Below are 19,975 nucleotides of genomic sequence, written 5' to 3'. Positions count from 1 at the left end.
TGAACAAAGAACACCAGACTCTTCCAAAATAAAACAGGAAACACAGAGACATAGACATGGAGATAAAACATGACATGAACTTAACATAACTGCATAGACGCGAAACGTAGACGCAGGAAGGAACCAGGGAGACTGAGTACAGGGGGAGATGACAGAAACAACTAAGAAATAAGGACTAAACAGCAACCTAGAAATTAACTAGATCGAAAATGAATGCAAAAATACATAAAACTCAAACACTGGGTCACACGACCCAGTACCGTGACACGGTTGCTTTAAGACCTTCCTTCCTTTAAGCCAAGATCTGTCTATTTTCTCCCAAACAGAAGCACTGCCTCCTTCACTTGTCATTGTGGAGCTTCTAAAAACAAACCATAAACCTATCATTTCTCATTCTTAATTGGAAATGGCATATTCTGAAATCCAGTCCACACAGTATAAGAACAAACACCACACATGCTGGAGCACAAGGTTTATTTGGTAAACTGCCTGCTTATTGTGGGACGTACATGTAATCAGGGATTTAGCCTTACTAATACAAGCTGTGTGAAACACGCCTTGTTAACAAAGCTACAGGAAGTGAAGGAAAGGCTTTTGGTGTTCTGAAACCAGGTATGAAGAGCATGAGGCCTAAAAAGTGTGAATGAGCCCATAAATTTATCAGGAAGGCTTTTACTTAGATCTGTCTTTATTCAAAACGGGCCAGTGTCTGACAGTGTTTAATATAAGTAGAAGTCTTTTTGCAGCCAGCTATGTTGCATAAAAAATACATTAAAAAGTGCACATTTAAGGCACTTCTATGGAAACCCATTTCCGCCACAAAAAAACGATATCCATAACTCAAAATTTTGAGTTCTATTTCTTGAAATTTTGATGTAGATTACTCAAGATTTTGAGAAAAGTAAATTCAAAATTTTGAGTTAGCACTGCCAATCAGTAATCTTCGTGAATGACATCATTTCCTTGTTACCAGGAAGCTGAAGTCCTCAGCTACAAATGATACAGCTAAGCTACAGTTGTGAATGCACACATTGCTGAGTATTTTCAGCGTGGCTTCACAAATGATGAAATCCTTGTGTTATTAGCTGAATCATGGCGTTACTATCGGCAAACGCACTCTCGAAAGGGCCAATTTGTTGCTATACATTGGTAGCTTATGATACGGTTTTAAGTGAGCATTCCTCTGAGCCAAATCCTTCCGGATAACAAGAAAATCAAGTCATTCATGTAGATCACAGACTGGCAATGCTAAGAGTTACTTTTCTCAAAATTTTGAGTTAATAAGTCAAAATTCCGAGTTGTTTTTGTCAAAATTTTGAGTTAATAAGAATAACTGTGTGTGTTAAGAATATAACTCAAAATATTGTGAAAGATAACTCGAAATTTCAAGTTATAGATATTTTGTGGCGGAAATGGGCTTCCATACGCTCCCATGTTGGCCATGTTAAAAAAAAATAATGTTGAAGATTTTACGACTGCCAAGTTTTCTGGACTGTTTCCCCTGTTTGTAAAATGGCTTGCAACAGTAGATAGAATGATAAAGAACATCTTAGCTACGTTGCCCGTTTTCTTCACCAAAACTAGTTAAAATCCATTTGGTGTTATTTGTGGGACAGGAAGCTGCATTTACTGTGTATTGTGCTGCTCAGAGTAGCGTTGGGTCCTACCTGAGATCATATTGATGGAAACCATATTAAAGTGCTCTTCTCTCTGTGACATCAAACATAGCCACGAGCTCATTATTCAAAACTTCGGTCACATGCACGATATGGATCCATATGTATATGTGAGAGAAAATAAGAAAAAACATATCTCTACTTTAAAGACAAATGTGTGGGTGGAAGAGGAGTTGAACAGTGCTCCTGTGAAAGATGAAAGAGAAACATTTCCTTCATTGCAAACCAAGTTTTTCCTGGCTGGTCAATGACAGGATGTGATTAAGGACGATGATCAACATTTCTGAAAAAGCTCTTTTTTTTTGTATTGGGATGAGGGGAGCAATATAACTTTAATGGCTGTCATAACAAATTATCATCTCTATTTCTCTTGGTATATGGTCTAGAAAACTTGTTGATTACTATATTTTAGATCTGATAGTAGCTGTTCCTGCTGCTTCCTTTCATTAGATCAAACACCGCTGTGTCATTAGAACACATACAAGTGACTGATGTAGATATTTCATCTCACTCGGAAGAAATAACAGAGAAAAACATTCAATGCCTAACTGTCACTGTACCACCTTCAACACTGTATATAGAACTATGTCTATATATATGTCTCCCTGCTTCATCCCATTATCTTTCTTACTTCATCATCACCTTTTAATTTTTCTGCTTGTTTTCTCTTTTTTCCCCCTCTTGCTCTCTGCCATTGTTGCTGCCTTCCCCTCATCTGTCTTTCTGCCACTCATTCCATCCATTCTTCCTGCCCTCCCTGCTCTGTGTCATCCTCTTCAAAGTAGGTCTCTTGGTGTCAGTAGCTGTCGGTGGCAGCGGTGATGAATCACTGATACTGCCAGCATAGTTAGCAGTGACCATGGCAGCTGACTGATGCATCTCTGTGGGGGAAACTATCAGCACATTATGCGGTATTGATTTGCCTCCATATAGTTGTATGTCAGAGGAGGAGGAGGTTATGTGATGGGGGATGAGGCATGCTCTTTTTCACTATCTTATGTTTTAGCATATAGGTTTTGTGATTAAAGTGTGAGAAAATCTTTTATAAATGATGATGACTTCGGGAGGTCTAGAGCAGGTCCACTGCCGGTTCAGATAGAGGGGGAGGAGGTGGAGGTGGTCAACAAGTACAAGTACCCCGGGCTGTGGGTGGACAATAAACTGGACTGGTCATGCAACACAGAGCACCTGTATAAAAAAGCCCAAAGCCGACTGTACTTCCTCAGGAGGCTGAGGTCTTTTAACATCTGCAGGAAGCTCCTGAGGATGTTTTACCAGTCGGTGGTTGCTGGAGTACTTTTCTATGCTGTGGTGTGCTGGGGGAGCAGCACAGCAAAGAAGGACTCATCCAGGCTGGAGAAACTGATCAGGAGGGCTAGCTCTGTGGTCGGCATGAAGCTGGACACTCTGGTGACAGTGGCAGAGAAAAGGACATTAAAGAAACTGATGGACATTATGGACAATGCCAGACATCCTCTGCACACGGCCATTAACAACCAGAAGAGTCTGTTCAGTGACAGGTTGCTTCTCCCAAAGACAAGAACTAACAGACTTAAAAACTCCTATATCCCACACGCCATCAGACTGTTTAACTCCTCCCTGGAGGGGAGAGGGAGGGGAGACAGGAGGACAAAGGAGGGGGGAACAACTAAGCTGTAGTGCCTCTTCACCTCACTGTGCAATACCTTTTGTGCAATACTTTTGTAAATAGTCAACAGTGCAATAGACTCAATACTTGAAATGTGCAATTCACTTGTATTTTTATTTTTATTCCTATTTATTCTATTTATCCCCTTCGTATATTTTATTTATATTGTCTCTGTATTTATATATATATATATGTGTGTGTGTGTGTGTATTATATATATATATATATATATATATATATATATATATATATATATATATATATATATATATATATATATATATATATATATAATATTCTGTAACTCTGTAACGCTGTGCTTTTTTGGAAATCGAATTTCCCAGAGGAACCCACCCGAGGGATTAATAAAGTTCTATCTAATCTAATCTAATCTAATGATGATGATGGCGATTTTGTGTAGATCAATTTTTCACACATTAATTTTCTTTTAAGCACCATTTATACCTGTGTCGCTGTTGTAGCTACACACTGTGTCTCTAGTGTGTAGTTACAATATCTAGCAAGATGCACATCAGATTACAGCAGATGCTTTCAGAATGTGTGTGTTTTTTTCTAACAACACAAATAACAATCCCATATAGATAGTCATTTAATTATTAGCAAGTACCCAATAGTCTCATTAGCCATCTTTTAAGTTATTTGGATAGTGGCTAGTGGCTAAGGCTAATGATGAAACGATAATGTTAATGTTGCTAGGCGGCAAATATTGTCACTACATTATCACTTTAACAGAATAACGCAAATATTTGTGTCTAAAATGTGTTATGATTCTCTTAAAATCCCAGATTTAAGCAGAGAAAATGCTAGCATTAACTAAACAGAAACAGTGGCAGACTGAAAAAACAATTCCATCTGATGGAATCAATGAAAATCAGATGGAGAAGCACAGAATGACCCCAGCCAGCATAAAAATATTATTGGCTTTTTTGGTTTTTAGCTTTTTTGCACTACATTAGAGAACCTAAAATTATGTTGTCATAAATATTACTTTTTGGACCGTTCTAATCTAATGTGGTATTGAAAGTAGTAATGAGTTTGAAATTCAAGTATCCTGAAAACAATAGTATAGATTAAAGTATGTCCAAAGTACCAAAACTTCAGCAACTAAGCCTTTATAGAACTTAAAAATGTGAATAATTTTTATAACACAGTTGTTATGAATGAACGTTTTTAAATTTCTGCTCTAATTTTGATCATTTCAGTATATGAATCTGTGAGGAGTGACATATTTTTGGAGTCAGTCCCAAGTGGCTGTGCAAGAAATTGCTGTTTGGGGCACATTTTCTTCATTTCTCAGCCCTGGAGGTGGCTGCTTTCATAAAACCCTCAACCAGAAAGCAAAAAACATGAGATTTAATCTGTGAGATTTACCACCAAATGTAAGTTACAGTATACAGAATGTGATCAGTTCCATTTAACAGCTGCACGACTATGCTCTTTATGACTTGCCTCACTTGAATGTAAAAAAAATATCTGCACACATTAAAACAAGTGTTGGAAGAGATGCAATTGGATTCAGCTACCAATGAACTGTGGGTAAAAAACATCCTAATCCAAATTTTTAGGTATTGGTTTAGACAGTCTTAGGCTATCCATTTTGAGCCGGCTATGCTAATTTGCACTGGCTGATTTGTCCCTATTTATCCGAGCTTGCATTTCTTCAACTCCAGCTGAAAGATCAAACTTTCTGTTATATACCTAAAGGTAAATCTGAGGTATCCTAATGCTGTTCCTGAAAACATGCCATTAAACTAAAAATGATTTCACACCAGTTACGTATTCATGCTCCCCCAAGTCATCTCAGCCTTTCTTCTGGGCTGTTTTACGACTCCATAAATGTAGGTCTAGGGTGTTTTGTTCCTGTGTAAATCTGGCCTTTGAGGCCTTTGATTTCCTTGTTTTTCCTGGGTAGTGGGTGTTCTTCCATTCTGTTTGAGCTGAGGTTTATATTATGTTGTTTGTGTCTTTGGAATAAACTCAGCATGATACACAGCCCTCTGGCACAGATACACGCACACACAAACAAGACTTATCTCCTTACCTTGAGTAGACGGTGTGTAAGACGCGCATGCTTGCGTGCACAAACATCGTAATGCGACCACATAATGTGTGCCATTTGTGAGTTATGTGTTTGCGTGCAGCTTTCTTGTGCATTATAATTTCCTAATAAACAGCTCTTAAACTTTACAGTTTTATATCTCCCTCTTTTTTATTTTCTTTGCATTGTACCAAACTCTCGTGTTAAACGCTTCCCGTTCTTTAAAACTCTTTAAGGCGACTGCACACTAAGTGCTTCCACACAGGATTACTTTATTCAGTACTTGGAAAGAAAACATGTTTCAATAAGTAATCCTTACAAAGAGGTTTCTTGTCAAAATATTACTTATGTGTTCAATAAGGGCGTGCAGCGACTTCCTAATTCAAAATTCCTATTTTATTGTGATTAGCACCACAGCTCATGTGGTGGGAATTTTTTGGTGTTATGTTTGTTTTCATTTAAAAGAACGAGGTAAGACATAAGCCAAGAAACTAAGGATTTATTTAAAAAAAAGAAAAAGATAACTGAAGGGTGCAAAACTAGGAAGGAGAAGAAGAAAACGAAAACCTAAAATAGTAAGAAAATAATGGAGGGAAAGACAGAAATTAGGCAACTAGGTACACAGCAAAAATACCGGGACTAATTATAATGGTTATGGCTGCTGATTTTGGCAATTTTCGATAGTGATGATAATTTTCATAATGATCTCCACATTTTCTGTCTGTGTGGCAGGTGTGAAAATGCACAGTCTGTCAAAGCAGAGTGAGAGCAGAGATGATAGTGCTGAGATAAATAACAAGCCGGGCTGTGGTGGGGGAAGATGCCACTGTAATCAGATTACTACATTTTTGCGTGATTCCTCTCCCCACTTGCAAACATCTGTCACATCAGACTTTTTCTTTTATGCCTTATTTTAAGGACACTCAGCAAGGTCCAAAAAAAAGTTTACAGAAATAACAAGGCTTTTCTTTTTCAGTGACATCTTATGCGGCTGTTCATTTTTAATAAGAGGATTTTTAAGGTAAAATGTTAAATTACCCTCCAAGAATTGAGGATGGCTGTTTCTGCTTAGGTGTAAGATTTGGTTCCCAGAGGAGGGTAGCAGCATATTGGCTTTATTAGAAGAGATAGGGAGTGAGTGGGAGAGGGCAAGATGGATAGAGGGAGGTGAGAACAGACAGGGCCTCTGGATGGAGCGCTAACGAAAAAGAAAGGAAGACATAGAGAGGAAGATATTGGACTTATTAGAGAAGAGAGTGAGTGGGAGAAGAGGGCAAGCACAGGGAGACAAATGGAAAGAGAAAGAGGAAGGGAGAGAGAGGATGGGGAGAGAGAGGATGGGAGGGATGATGTTATTTTGTCAGTGTTTCCCCGTGGGGACTCGATTGCTTGTTAAAAAGTCCTGACAGAGGAACCACAGCAATAATACACACGTACACAAACATACACGCGTGCACGCGTGTATGTGTTCCTGTGTGTTAAACTTCCAGTAGGTCTCTGTTTCCCCTCTGTGTGCATGTCTGTGTGTGTGTGTGTGTGTGTGTGTGTGTGTGTGTGTGTGTGTGTGTTATCTGCTAAACCGGACTGCATTCAAGCCAAAAATATTCCTCTGTGACGTCAAATACAGCCTCGCTCTCTGTCTGTGTGTGTAGCCGCTATTGCAGTTGAAGGCTACTGTTTCCCTACAATTATTATCCAACACAAACAAAGGATGTATGCCTCCCCCCACTCGTTCACACCACAGCACATCAACAGCCTTTAAAAGCGTACTTTCTTATTCAGAGTGCCTCTCAGAGATCTGCTTATTGTTTTAAAATACTGTGATCGTGTAAATCCCAAAGAAACGTTTGCATATTTGTTAGCCAGTTTCGGTAGAACAATGTGCCGTGTGTAGAAAGACATTTCTAAAGTTCAATGTTCAATTTGAGACTATAAGGAAACCCTGAAGAGTCTTACTTTGTAGAATCTCATATAGGTTTATGTGCAGCTTTGATTCTACTAAAGAACTTTTTTAAAATATCATCTGTAATGGCTGTACATTCAGCAGCCACTTTGTTAGTTACACATTGCTAGTAACAGGTTGAACCCCTTTTGCCTTCAGAACGTATTTAATTCTTTTTGGCACAGATTCAACAAAGTGGTGGAAATATTTCTCAGAGATTTTGGTTTACATTGACATGACATAACCAGATCCCAAGAGTGATCTGTTGGAGAGATCTGGTGACTGGAGAGGACATTTGAGAGGACTTCAAACTGTTCAAGAAATCATTTCCAAGTGAGCTGAGCTTTTTTGACATGGAGGATTGCCCAGCTGAAACCAGCGATTACTAGTGGGTACAATTGTCCAATTTTTGTGAACTCATGTGCATTAAACCCTCAGTTTTCTGTTTCAAATGACAGGAGTTGCACCTGGTCTCTTTCAAGGTTCGACTTGTTGTGCATTCAGCGACATTTTTCTCCATGCCTTGGTTGCAATAAGTGGTTATTTGATTTACTGTTGCTTTCTTACAAACTTGAAGCAGTCTAGCCATTCTTCTCTGACATCAACAAAGCATTTTCACCCATTGACTTGCTGCTCAATGGATATTTTTCTTTTTCAGACCGTTCTCTGTAAACCCTAGAGATGGATGTGTGTAAAAATTCCAGCAGATCAAACCAGGCCATCTGGCATCAACAACCACACGAGGTTCACGGTCACTTAAATCACCTTTCATCCCCATTTAGATGCTCAATTTGAACTTTATTACTTTGTTTTATCAGTGTCTACCTACATGCTTTGAGTTGCTGTCATTCTCTGATTAGATTTGAATTAACAAGCAGTTGAACAGGTGTAACTAACAAAGTGACTAGTGGGTGTAAGTTTAACCTTTGGCAATGCCTTAATATCAAAGAAAGAAAACAATTTAAAAACCATTAGCAGGTGGACAGACGGACCTTGATGATCTTGTTAGGGAAAAGCATCTGTAATTGGGTGAGATGTATTAAGCAGGTACTACAGTCTCCTAAATGGCTTAAATTCTATAACATTGGACTCCATATTACTTTTAAAGCATACAGTTAGACATTACTATAGCCCTGTGGCGTTATTGCTGTTGTTTACAGACAGGCTGGTAAAAGACTTACATTTACATTTATGCAATAATCAGATATACTCTGTTCTTAATAAAGTGATGGTATATACTGTTTGTGAATGTTCAAGCGGTCAGTGGTCAGCGCTGCCTGCTCAGTTTTTCCTCCTTTGTTTTTCGACAGCTATTTTTGTGCCTGTTTATATTTAGCAAGTGGCCACTGAGGAATTTTTGTCATATCAGTGTGTTTCTCCTCCCATGAACCCAGCAGATAGCTGGCTATCTATGGTGAATATGTGATATAAAGATAGGTATGACACCCCCTTTATGATAAATGCAGATTTTGGTGTGCTTGTTTTCTACGTTATCAGGCCTTTTGTCTAGGTGAGCCTCACAATCTCAACTCACAATACACACTTATCTCTGTGTGTGCATTTCTGAGCGTTATATGTATCTGTATGTGTGTATGTGTGTATGTCATAAGACTAGACAGTGCAAGATGCTATCAGCAGTAGAGGATATGAGGACTACTATTTATAACTCCCCTCTCAGTCTCAATAGACACACTGTCCTGCCCCATGGGGTAGGTGCATGTTTGTTGTGTGCATCACTGTTGTCGTGTTTGAGTGCATGCAACAGAGTGCGAAATTTAAGAGAGGATGGAGACCAGGAATGTGGCAGACAGGGGCGAAAGGGAACGAGCTGTGAGTGACAGCCTGTGCGTTAATTTGTGTGCACGCACGGGTGTTTTTGTGTGTGCGGACACCACAAGCTCAAGGTTTGAGTGGAAAGCAAAGACATGTCACACTTGACAAGGGTGAAATGAGAGGAAATGATTGGCTGTTTTCTGATGTCACGGATTGTGAGCTGTCCTAATTAGAAACAGTCATACACTGCTTATTCACTTCAATAGCCTTCTCTCCACTGCTCTGCCCATTCCCTCTGTAGTGTATTCTTCTCTCTGCCCTCTAGCTTTTCTTTCTGTTTGTGTCTGACTGATTTCATGTATGTGGGAGTTTTTCTGCCTGCAGTCTCCATTGGTGCTTTAAACATAAACTTTCTTTTTCTTCAAGATCTCTTTTATTAAAATACCAATTTTTAAGACTACCAAAGTCTGGTTCGCAATGTTCTCATTGCACTTGTTTCTGTTTATGCTCGTAAAATGATATGAAGCCCAGCCTAAACCCAGTCAGTTCCTATGTGCAGTTGGCTTCTGCTGGGATTGTAAAATATCATTTCCCTGAATCTGCTATTATGAGATTCAGGGAAATTAAAGAGACACGATTTGGCTTACATGAATGAATACAGGCACAAGCCTCACTTGACACCAGCAAGGAGTAATTATTTTAGGGAAAAGGGAGATTTTTGGGTACTTTCCTCTCCTGGGAAGCCTTAAAGCTTGAATTCCTTCAGATGGGCAGAAACAAGCAAAAAAAAAAGCACACTCTTAAAGTGCAGACACGCATGTATACACAACATATCAGTGGATCAGAGGTCTTGGGAGATTATTCATAACCAGTGTTAGCTTTTGCCAAATTAATTTTGCATAAATGTCGCCTTTGGCATCATTATACTTTTCCTGTCTAGAAAAAAAATGCATTTTGAAATTTGATGTTTTTCCAAGGAGTTAAATTGCTCCTTTATGGGTGAGAAAGTTCCTGGAAATCTATTATGCTGAAAAATGCATTGTCCTCAACAAAAGTTACTGTGGAACAAAAAGTATGAGAGCAGCATGATTACCATTAGCAGTGTATGGCACAGTAGCTCAAAAACACACTGCCGGCAAATATGTTGACAGATGGTTTCCACTAGTTGTATGTCTAAGCCAAAACAAGTCACAAAAGCAAAAACACTGTTCCTTATCTAATTTATCCATATTCACCAACACATAACTACCAGTACCAGGCCTTTATATGTTTACATCCTTTTGTATAATGCAGGAAAGCGTGGGAGCATCGGCTGCTGCCGTGATGAAGACAGGGAGTGACAAGTCTTATAGCATGATCTCCCTCCTGTCCCACCATGCTCAAGCATCGCTTCAGTTTCTACCCCATTAGAACATACAATAGAGCGCCGAGCTGCACAGAGAGTCTCTGAAGAACACTCAAATCTGAGTATAGTGAGCCAGCCCCACATACAGATACGATACCATTAAAAAGCACTCAAGCGTCTCGATATAGGGAGAAGAGTCTCACTCGTTTTCTCATTCTCCAACACTGACCCAAATAATGCAAACAGTGAATTCCCGCATTATTTGGAGGCTATCAAGACAGTAGAAAAGAAAACGATAGATTGTGCAGAGGCGATGAAATTACATGCAGTGCTCGATATGGTTACAAAAGCCATCCAGTGCTTTCTGCTGGTGTCTCTTTTTATTCTCACAATGCGTTTTCAATATATTGTACAAAACCTACCCTGTAGAGAAATGCAACTTTACCTGCAGGAAATTGGTGATACGCCAATACCCTGTAACCTAATAGAAGAGAGGCTTATAGGAATAGAAAGTACTTGATATGTTTAATTGATGCAGCTGACTAGTTCCATACATTTAGTTATTAAAATCTCACATAATCAATCCGTGTTCCTGATAGGGGGGAAAAAACATGAGTACTAATTACATCTAAACCTGCTGCAGCTTATCAGTCATTGTAGTTAAAGTGTCTGACTACTTGACCCTTTTAAATATTATTAAATGAAGCCAAATGTAGTATACTTATTCTTGGGAAAGTGTGATCAGAGCCTACAGGTGGATGCTATTTGTTAAAATAAATATTATAATGGTGAATATATGAATATGAATATGGCTGTGTAGTGTATATCTGAGCCAGAAAAGTGTACAGTAGTGTGTGAGTACTTTCCACAGCTGTGTATTTTCACTCATTGTAGCAAAACACAAAGTGAGTCGAGATCAGGTTGAACAAAGTGTAGATCTGACTGTGATGGATTTCTAGTAACAGCACAAAATGAAATTTGGACCTTTACATTACCCTTTCATACATGTCATGGCTGAAATACAGAATAAGATAAGTGGTGCGGTGCCACAGTAATCAGTGTCCCAACCTGAGAATATAGAGAAATTTTATGGTAAGCTAGTGAGTAGCATAAGCATCTAAGTGAGTTTTACGGTGGCCCTGAGGGGTCAAACTCACTCCAAAACTAAGGGAAAAAAAACCCAAAACGTACAAAACGCAACAGAAGTATTTTTGGGGGACAACAACATGTTGGAAGAGTTGCCAAAGTGACAAGCTAACAGCAAGTGGCTAATAGCAAAAATATGTTTACAGTGTTATATGAATTATGCAATTAAAACACACATTACCTGCATTTTTTTCTCCCTGACAACACAGATGAATCCTCTGCTTCTATTAAGCCTGTCTCAGTGCAGTACTTATATTAATAGTTTGGTTTTCTGTCACTTCCACATCTTGTCCGTCACAATATTGTCTCCCCCGAAAACACGTTTTTCAGATTTTTTTTCTACTTCCTTTGTGTTTTAATTAACTTTTTTTTTATGTGCTTTTGCAGCATTTTTCTTTTGCTGGTGTTTTCTTATGTTGCGGTTCAGTTTGACTTCTCAGGGCCACCATAAGTTTTCCATTCACAATGCATTTGGGAGTAATGAAATGGAATAACAGTACAGCGTCTGAAGAAGTTACTCAACAGCTTCTGCTTGAGTATGGTAGAACCCGATTGAGCCATCATCACTACCAAAGGCCACCATAAACCCAGTAATAATAACAATAATGGCAGTTTGTTTAGTTAAAATGATAATTACATGTTGTAATGATAGTCACCTCTTTGGGCACAGCAAATTGCCCATCCGTATATAGTTTTTTATGGGTGCAGGGTTTGGAATGATTTTTGACCTTTTTTAGGTCTCTCTAAAGGTCTCTTCAAAACTGATTAGACTTGACTGTTGCAGCATATGGGATTGAGGCTAATGTTCGGCCCTATTACAATATGCAGTGACTCAGAGCATTATGGTTGCTGTTTCACTTTCTTTTTTTTTTCAACTTTAGCCACACTGTGGATAAATTACGGTAGAAGCAGGCCGCGGGCAGTGTGTACTAGCAAAGTGTGCCTTTATGTGTCAGTTTGTGTAACCGTGTGCAGCGCATTTATTAATTTTGAGGTGTGAGCCCAGTGTTTTGTTCTGTTTCTTAGCCTTTATGGTTTTTAGGTTGTTTTTTTTCCCCAAGCTGTCAGGTTGCAGCTTTACAAACACACACACAGACAGAGGAGACCTCCACACAACCCTGCCTCAATCATAATAAGAGAACCAAGTGACACAGAACAAGTGGTGTCAAGATAAGGTATGTGTGAACTCTCTGACATTTCAAGGTAACAGAAAAGCACGAAGATCGTGCAATACTCAGCCAAAGACAAGGTAACACATTTGCTCGTCCACACTTTTTGCAATGCTACACTCTTTTTAATTCTTCGCTGCTTTCTCTAATTTCACATCATTTAATAGTCCACTATATTGAGTCATTTTAAATACAGCATAAATGAATAGAAGTAATTTGTCCATCTATAATTGTGCTTGTCTGCGCTGTCCAAGCTAATGTCTGAGTTTGGCTGAATTAAATGGCAAATGATTCTCAGTCAGGTTTAATGGAGTGAATATGAGCGACTTGGAGTGAATGCAACCCTTGTTCCTCAGAACCATGCCCACAGAGTTCTGCAGCCTGGTCTGTACTGCACCAATCCAATCTGGTCTTAATTGAATTGTTCTGAGGCCCTCATCCATATATTTCCTCTGCAAGAAACTTATTACTCTCAATCTCTGTATGCATGTTTGAGTGTGTATGTGTGTGGGTGAGCAACTGAGAGAGTCTGTCTACTCATATTGTGCCAAGATTTAAATGCCTTGTTGCTGATTGATGTTTCCGAGATGCATCACCTATTCCAAGTTCGAATAGGTGGTGGACTAATCTGAAAAGTGCAACCGCCCCCCCAAAATAACAAAACAAAAAACCCCAGTACAGATAGTCTAATGAATATTCAGCTAATCTTGTGTCTCTGTGTTTCTCTTTGTTCCTAGGATGTGAAGTCAACGTTCTTCCAGTTTGGTGCCTCCATCCAACAGGAGGCTCTGCTCATGCTGAACATCATGGAGGAGTATGACTGGCACATCTTTTCCATTGTCACATCAAAGTTCCCAGGCTACCAGGAATTCATCAACATCTTGAAAACTACTGTGGACAACAGGTTAGAACAATACTGTGGTGTGTTCTCAGTTCAATTCAATTTTATTTTATTTATACAGCGCCAAATCACATATTGTTAGATAGACCCTACAATTAATCAACAGAGAAAGCCCCAGCAATCATATGACCCCCTATGAGCAAGCGCTTTGGCGATAGTAGGAAAAACTCCCTTTTAACAGGAAGAAACCTCCAGCAAACCAGGCTCAGGTTGGGGCAGCCTACACCTATTGCAGTGTAACTAAGGGAGGATTCAGGGTCACGTGATCCAGCCCTATATGCTCTAGCAAAAATGATAGTTTTAAGCCTGATCTTAAAAGTAAAGAGCGTGTCAATCTCCTGAATCACAACTGGAAGCTGGTTCCACAGATGAGTGGCCTGTTCTTCGTGCTTGCATTGTTTTTCCCTATATGTTTTTAATCCTTTCACCATGAACTGGGGCTGTTAACTCCACTGCTGCTGCTGGGTATAGTACAGGAAATGCCTCCCACCCTCAGGGTTAGTTATCCCCCTACAACTGGCTGTGGGACCAGTCTGCCACTGCCACTCTGTATTTATGGTTATTGAAGGCTCACAGGATTAGTAGCCTACAGTGCACACATCCGACCTGGGTATTTTCTGGCTAGTCAGCTGCCTATTGGGCTACCTGGTTTATCATAACAGGACCATTTGCTTGTCTCAAAGATTAAAGAATGCAGGCAGTGCACTGAAACATCAAATGGCTCATTAAATCAGTTATGCTGTTTGTTTTGATATGTGGCAATTATCCAACCATTTCGTTTTTGTAACGCTGTTAAGTGTGTTACATAACACAAAATATTAAATGACATTAAGGTTTGCAGGTATTAATTAAATTAAAGTTTCAGAAGTGGAACTCACGATGATAATCATAGCGATAATTATGATTTCTAATTTTATGATAATAGTGGATGCAAACTTTCTCTCACGCATACATAATGTTTTTCTAAAAACATTTGTTAAAACAAGGGATGCAGTTTCTGATTTTGATTGCATTTTAGATCAGTAACTTGATTAAATGTTTTCCAGGGGAGTTTCTGGAGGTGTTGAGTTGACCCAGAAGCCCCTCATTTGCAATAAAGTAGCCTAGACTTTAACTTTATGCTGTTTAGAAGCCAACCACTCAGTGTGCATTCCCTCAGAACACAACACACTGCAGTGCTACCAGAATGCAGGGCATTAAAAAAAAATACCTGACCGTTTTTTCAACCTGTTTCTCTCTAAAAGAGTGAGCAGGTGGGTTTCCACTGCTAATCATTTAAGTGTCCCCAATCCTCACACAGCATGTTACAGGATTATCAAAGCATTAACCAACCCTGCCAACTCAGTCTTTTAACTAGAAACACTTTCAATGTATTAAAATTAACAACATCAAAATTACATTACACCAGTAGAAGACTAGATGAATTGAAGTACATCCATTGTGCTCTTCAAAAATATCCAGCCTAAAAGAATTTCGTAAGCATCCTTTCAGTGAATGGGGATGATAAGTAGGTTTACTGCGCATGCAGGTTGGCTGTTTGCCACACCTTTAGGTCATTCTGACTGATGGTGCTTGTTTCAGCGGAGAGAAAGAGGAAAGTACAGCACGCCATAATTTTGGGCAAAAATGGTCATATTAATGATACATGTTCAGCACTGTGGAGATGTAGGCAAGGACTGGTGCCTGTACCTGTGATATATTCAAGCTCACCTGAGGTCTTTCTCATCAGCAGTTACTCTTAATGTCAGACGCAGCAGGGATTCAACAGCTTCTCCTACTCTATGCTTTGTTGATGATAACTAAAGCAGTTTAATTACAGGCAGCAGGTGACAGACATGTTTAATACATTCATATGGAGAGAAAGGAAACTTAAAATCCCAGTGTCTGTATTTGTGCCTTTAAGAAGTGATCTTGACTTCAGTGCTACTTTTAGCTGCCCCCTTGTCACAAGGGGTCACCACAGCAAGCAGCTCTACACGTTTGATTTGGCAGAGTTTTATGCCAAATGCCCTTTTTTGACACCATCCCATGTCTACAGCTATATTACACAAAACCTGTCTGTTTGGTTGTCTCCAAATTCCTCCTACATGATCAGGAGTTAGGCAAGCTAACTTGGCATACAGGTACATTTCAGAGCTCAGAAGGTTTTTATCTTCAACAGAGATGATGATGTCATCGTGCTGCTTAGCAGCAACCTACCAACAGGTTAAATGAGGACACGTAACATATTACAAGAGCGTTGTATCATTTTAACTTCATGATAACAACATCTAATTTAGCAAATATTGACTGCTGAGATCACCAAATGTTTATACTATCAATATTACATTAAATCATTTGACACCTTAACTTATGACATCAGGTTTAATGTATTTAGGGTCTATATTAACAGTTTAATGTTGGATAAATGACTGGATAAGCATGCTTAAAGGCAAGGGGCTTTGAAGCCATTTGATTTAGTCCAGGCTATAAAATTCATTTTATGCACTTTTATCAGGTCCATTTTATTAAGATTAAACAATGAGACATATGAAGGTGTAATCAGAATGGAAGTTCAGTTATTAGGTGATCTTTTACTACGTAGATCTATATTTAGTTTTAAAAACATGTATATACCATTTTTTCATTATATGTTTGATGGAAGTGAACAGATGAGTGGTGTATCACAGTTATTTTGACCATGGATAGTAGACGTGGTCCCTTAATCATACACACAGAAGATATAAACACATTTTAATTTAAACAAACCCCATGTTTATCTTTAAAACAACCTCTTTTGCCTCTTTTTACTTTTTTCAACGTGTTAAACAGTTGAAACCAGGGCGTGTATTTTCTCATCTCAGCTGAGTGCAGGTGGGCAGGTGGTCTCTCTGTGTAATCTGCAGATTAAAGGAGTTTGCATTGAGTTTTTGGATGGGAATGTAAATGAGCTGGACCAATAGAGACCGGTGTGTTCTCCATCATCTCAAACACAGAATATGGTGTTATCTATTTCAATTAAGGAGACCGATGCATAATTAAAGAGCATCCTGAAGAAACCCCCCCAACATTAGATGTGACTATCAACTTCTATTTACTGTTTACTTATAATATAGCATTCAGCAGCATGTACTGTGTCTTTTTCCTTGGGCGTGTATGTGTGTACTTGTCTGCATGTGGATCATTTTCTCTCTATTAGCTTTGTCATCTGGGACAAGTAACCTGTCATCACTTTGAAAAGCAAGAAGAGGCCAGGAAGTCCCAAATCACTCTCATGTTACACCACCTGTCCGCTGAAGGGTCCTACACAATGGTTAACTGCCATCTTTGCCCTATCGTGTGTCACACTTTGTATTCCTCACTCTCTCTTGTATATGTGTGTGTTTTTGTGCATGTGTGTGTGTGTGTGAATGCGAGCATCACTCCCTAATCCTCACTCTGCCTGTTCATAACTGCTGTCAACTTGTGATACCGCAGAAAATCGCCAGTTTATCGCACAATTATGTTCTTTAATTGCGATCATAAGTGCCGTTTCCCTCTGTTTCTGCGGGTCTTTAGCCGCATGTACTGGGACCTTCTGATTATTATTACTCGTGACATTGTGAAAAAGAGCAGCCAGTCCCACTGGATGAGAGAGATGCTCTATAAATTCATAATCTTTTTTAATGAGCACTTGCTATTTCTCACTCTGACCACTTTAGCTAACTGGCTACTGAATTACAAGGAAAAAAAAAATCTTTGGAAATTTTACATGATTGCTTTCCTTTGCTGCAGTTTCGACACTATAAAGTAGCAGCCCCATGATTGCGCTGTGGGAAATCAATACGTATTACCCTTTTTTGTGTAAAAGGTGACAGAAGCTGCATTATGTTTTGATCACTTCGCTGTTATGTTATCACCAGTGTCACCAATTAGCCCAATGGCCACAGGCGTTGCTTTGGATATTTATTATCAGGGCGGTGTTTTTTCACCTTGTCCTTTAACTGTGTGTAGGCTGGAACCAGCTGAGAATCATTACTGGACCAGCTTCATTCAATTTATTGTGCTTAATGTGCTCTCCCTTTGACAATAAGCACTTTACATCTATTAGAATTCACGTCGCACTTAACAGTGATATTAATTATAATGGATAATTGTAACTGCCCTTGCCAGCACCTGAGCAAAGTTAATAGTCTATTAGTTAAATATTAACATTTCACTCCTCTTCTTGTTATCCTTGCTTTAGTTTTGTGGGTTGGGACCTGCAGAATATCATCACTCTGGATGCCGTGGAGGAAGACAGCCGTTCTCAGATCATGCTGAAGAAAGTCCAGTCTCCAGTGGTCCTGCTGTACTGCTCCAAAGATGAGGCGGTGTACATCCTGGATGAGGCTCGCTCTCTGGGCCTCACCGGATTCGGATACATCTGGATTGTGCCATCCCTCACCACCGGCAACCCAGAAATAACGCCAGACGCGTTCCCGTCGGGAATGATCTCGGTGTCGTACGATGACTGGGACTACCCGCTGGAGGCCCGTGTTCGCGACGGTATAGGCATCATAACGTCAGCGGCGGCAGCCATGTTGGACGAGTACGGCGACATCCCTGAAGCCAAGACGTCCTGTTACGGCCAGATGGAGAAGACAACCAAGCTGCCTCCCAGTGCACTTCATAAGTAAGCAAAGAGTTTATTTCTTTGTTGTTGTTCTTTTGTCTCTAATGATTATTAACAAATAAAGTACGTGTGAGTCTGAGGAGCACTAATAGAACAGAAAGAGGAGCATAATAATATTGGTGTTTTTTTGATTTGTGTAATTTAAAAGCATCTGAAAAGTCCCCGAGTTAGCATGCGCGATTTTTTATGGATGACTCTTTCCCTCCAACTTCTGTTTTCACCCTTATCCTCGCTAATTAGAGAGAAGCTTTCACCGAGTTGCTGCTGAAGATTGCCATTCGAGAAAAGATGCAATTATTGGATACGAGAGCAAGGGATGGAGAGATAGAGGAAGAAGCACGGAGGAAGTGTAGGAGTTAAAAACAGAGAGGAAAAACAGGTGAATGGAAGTCGAGAGGGGAGCTTGTGATGTAGGCAGTGAAAAAACAGGGGCAGGCAAGAAATCGAGACTGGGGGGAACAGCGGGAGGCCGCTACAAATGAGTGCTCTCCAAAATTGAAGAGCTCCTTGATGAGTCCTTCTGTTCTTTTCTCATTTATTCCACCATCTCTCATTCACTCTCTTCTACTCCCCCTTCTCATGAGCTCAACCCTGCAGCAGCCAGTGGGAGATGGTGCAGGTCTTGCCAGCTCTGTCTGGCTTTCCATCTGGCAGAGGAAGGAGGGACACACACAGTTGCGCAACCTGTGTTTACATCCCAATATTGTAAATTTTTTTTTAAGATAATGATGTGTGAAATTAAAATTTGCATGTCTAAAGGGTAAAACTTGATTCTACGACGTATTTCCAGGGAGGAAAAATCTCGCCTCTCTGTGTCTACTGTTACTTATCTTGCAACTAAAACGGTTAGTCTGGGGAGCGATTTAGAAACAATTTAGCTACACATGAAGCCATATGGATGTGTTTGATATTTAGCAGTGTGCAGAACATTTTGCCAAACACAGTAAATCAATATAATATTTCATCTGATGTAAGTGATCCAGCGTTTGAGTCGACACAGAAATCACGCCGCTGCTCTTTATCTTGGATGAATTCTTAAAACCCAACAAGAATAAGAATTTTTTGAAACAGCTGATTTAACCATCATGTCCTTATGTGCTGATGATGGCATTGGAGCAAAAGTTTGAATATTTGGCTTTGACAGAATCTCAGAGAAGGTTGCATGGCTTAGTGCAAAAACAGAATGAGGAAAAGAGCCCAGCAGCTGCTCAGCTGTAACACGGTGATGGGTTTTTTCCCTTCGTGTAACATCAGCTTTTAGAATTAAAGTTCCAATTTTCTTTCTCTGCTGGGATAATACTGGTTTAGTGCTTTGAGTTTGAAGTCTGAGATTTTTTTTATTCCCTTTGGTCAGTTCACTCTGCCATATGATGCATTTTAATTGGCTCTTTGTGGCTAGGTCACAGCAGAGCTTTCTTCTCTGCGCACCTACATCTCTACCAGCTTTTCATCATTATTGATGATGTTTCTGTCTGAATCTTCCCACACCTTCCAAATGCCACCCCGAATTTCATCTGGAGCCATAACAACCCCAAAGTCACAGAGGTAACAGGGTAGTTACTGGTGCTGACTGGCACCAATTAGCGAGCTTCCGCTCAAAACAGCGGTCATTTGCAGAAGGAGTCATTAAAGTAGGACGATTGCATCTTAACTTACAACCTGATCTATGTCTCATTTTGTCTG

The 19,975-nt window shown here is 39.6% G+C and overlaps 1 protein-coding gene across 1 annotated transcript in view; it reads left to right on the top strand.

The window, feature by feature from the left end:
- Window positions 1-19,975, top strand: part of grin2aa (glutamate receptor, ionotropic, N-methyl D-aspartate 2A, a) — a 161,180-nt gene that overhangs the window by 90,135 nt on the left and 51,070 nt on the right. Inside the window, exons 2-3 of the mRNA XM_085453783.1 lie at window positions 13,496-13,662; window positions 17,864-18,292. Coding sequence (XP_085309909.1) covers window positions 13,496-13,662; window positions 17,864-18,292 — 596 coding nt within the window. The remainder of the gene's footprint in view (window positions 1-13,495; window positions 13,663-17,863; window positions 18,293-19,975) is intronic.

This window comes from Copadichromis virginalis, linkage group LG4 (genome assembly GCF_057382275.1).
Source record: "Copadichromis virginalis isolate Kocher_CV1m ecotype Utaka linkage group LG4, C_Virginalis_male_GT1.1, whole genome shotgun sequence".
Classification (NCBI taxonomy): Eukaryota; Metazoa; Chordata; class Actinopteri; order Cichliformes; family Cichlidae; genus Copadichromis; species Copadichromis virginalis.
The sequence above is the reverse complement of the archived record's forward strand: the minus strand, read 5'-3'. Positions and strand labels throughout refer to the sequence as shown.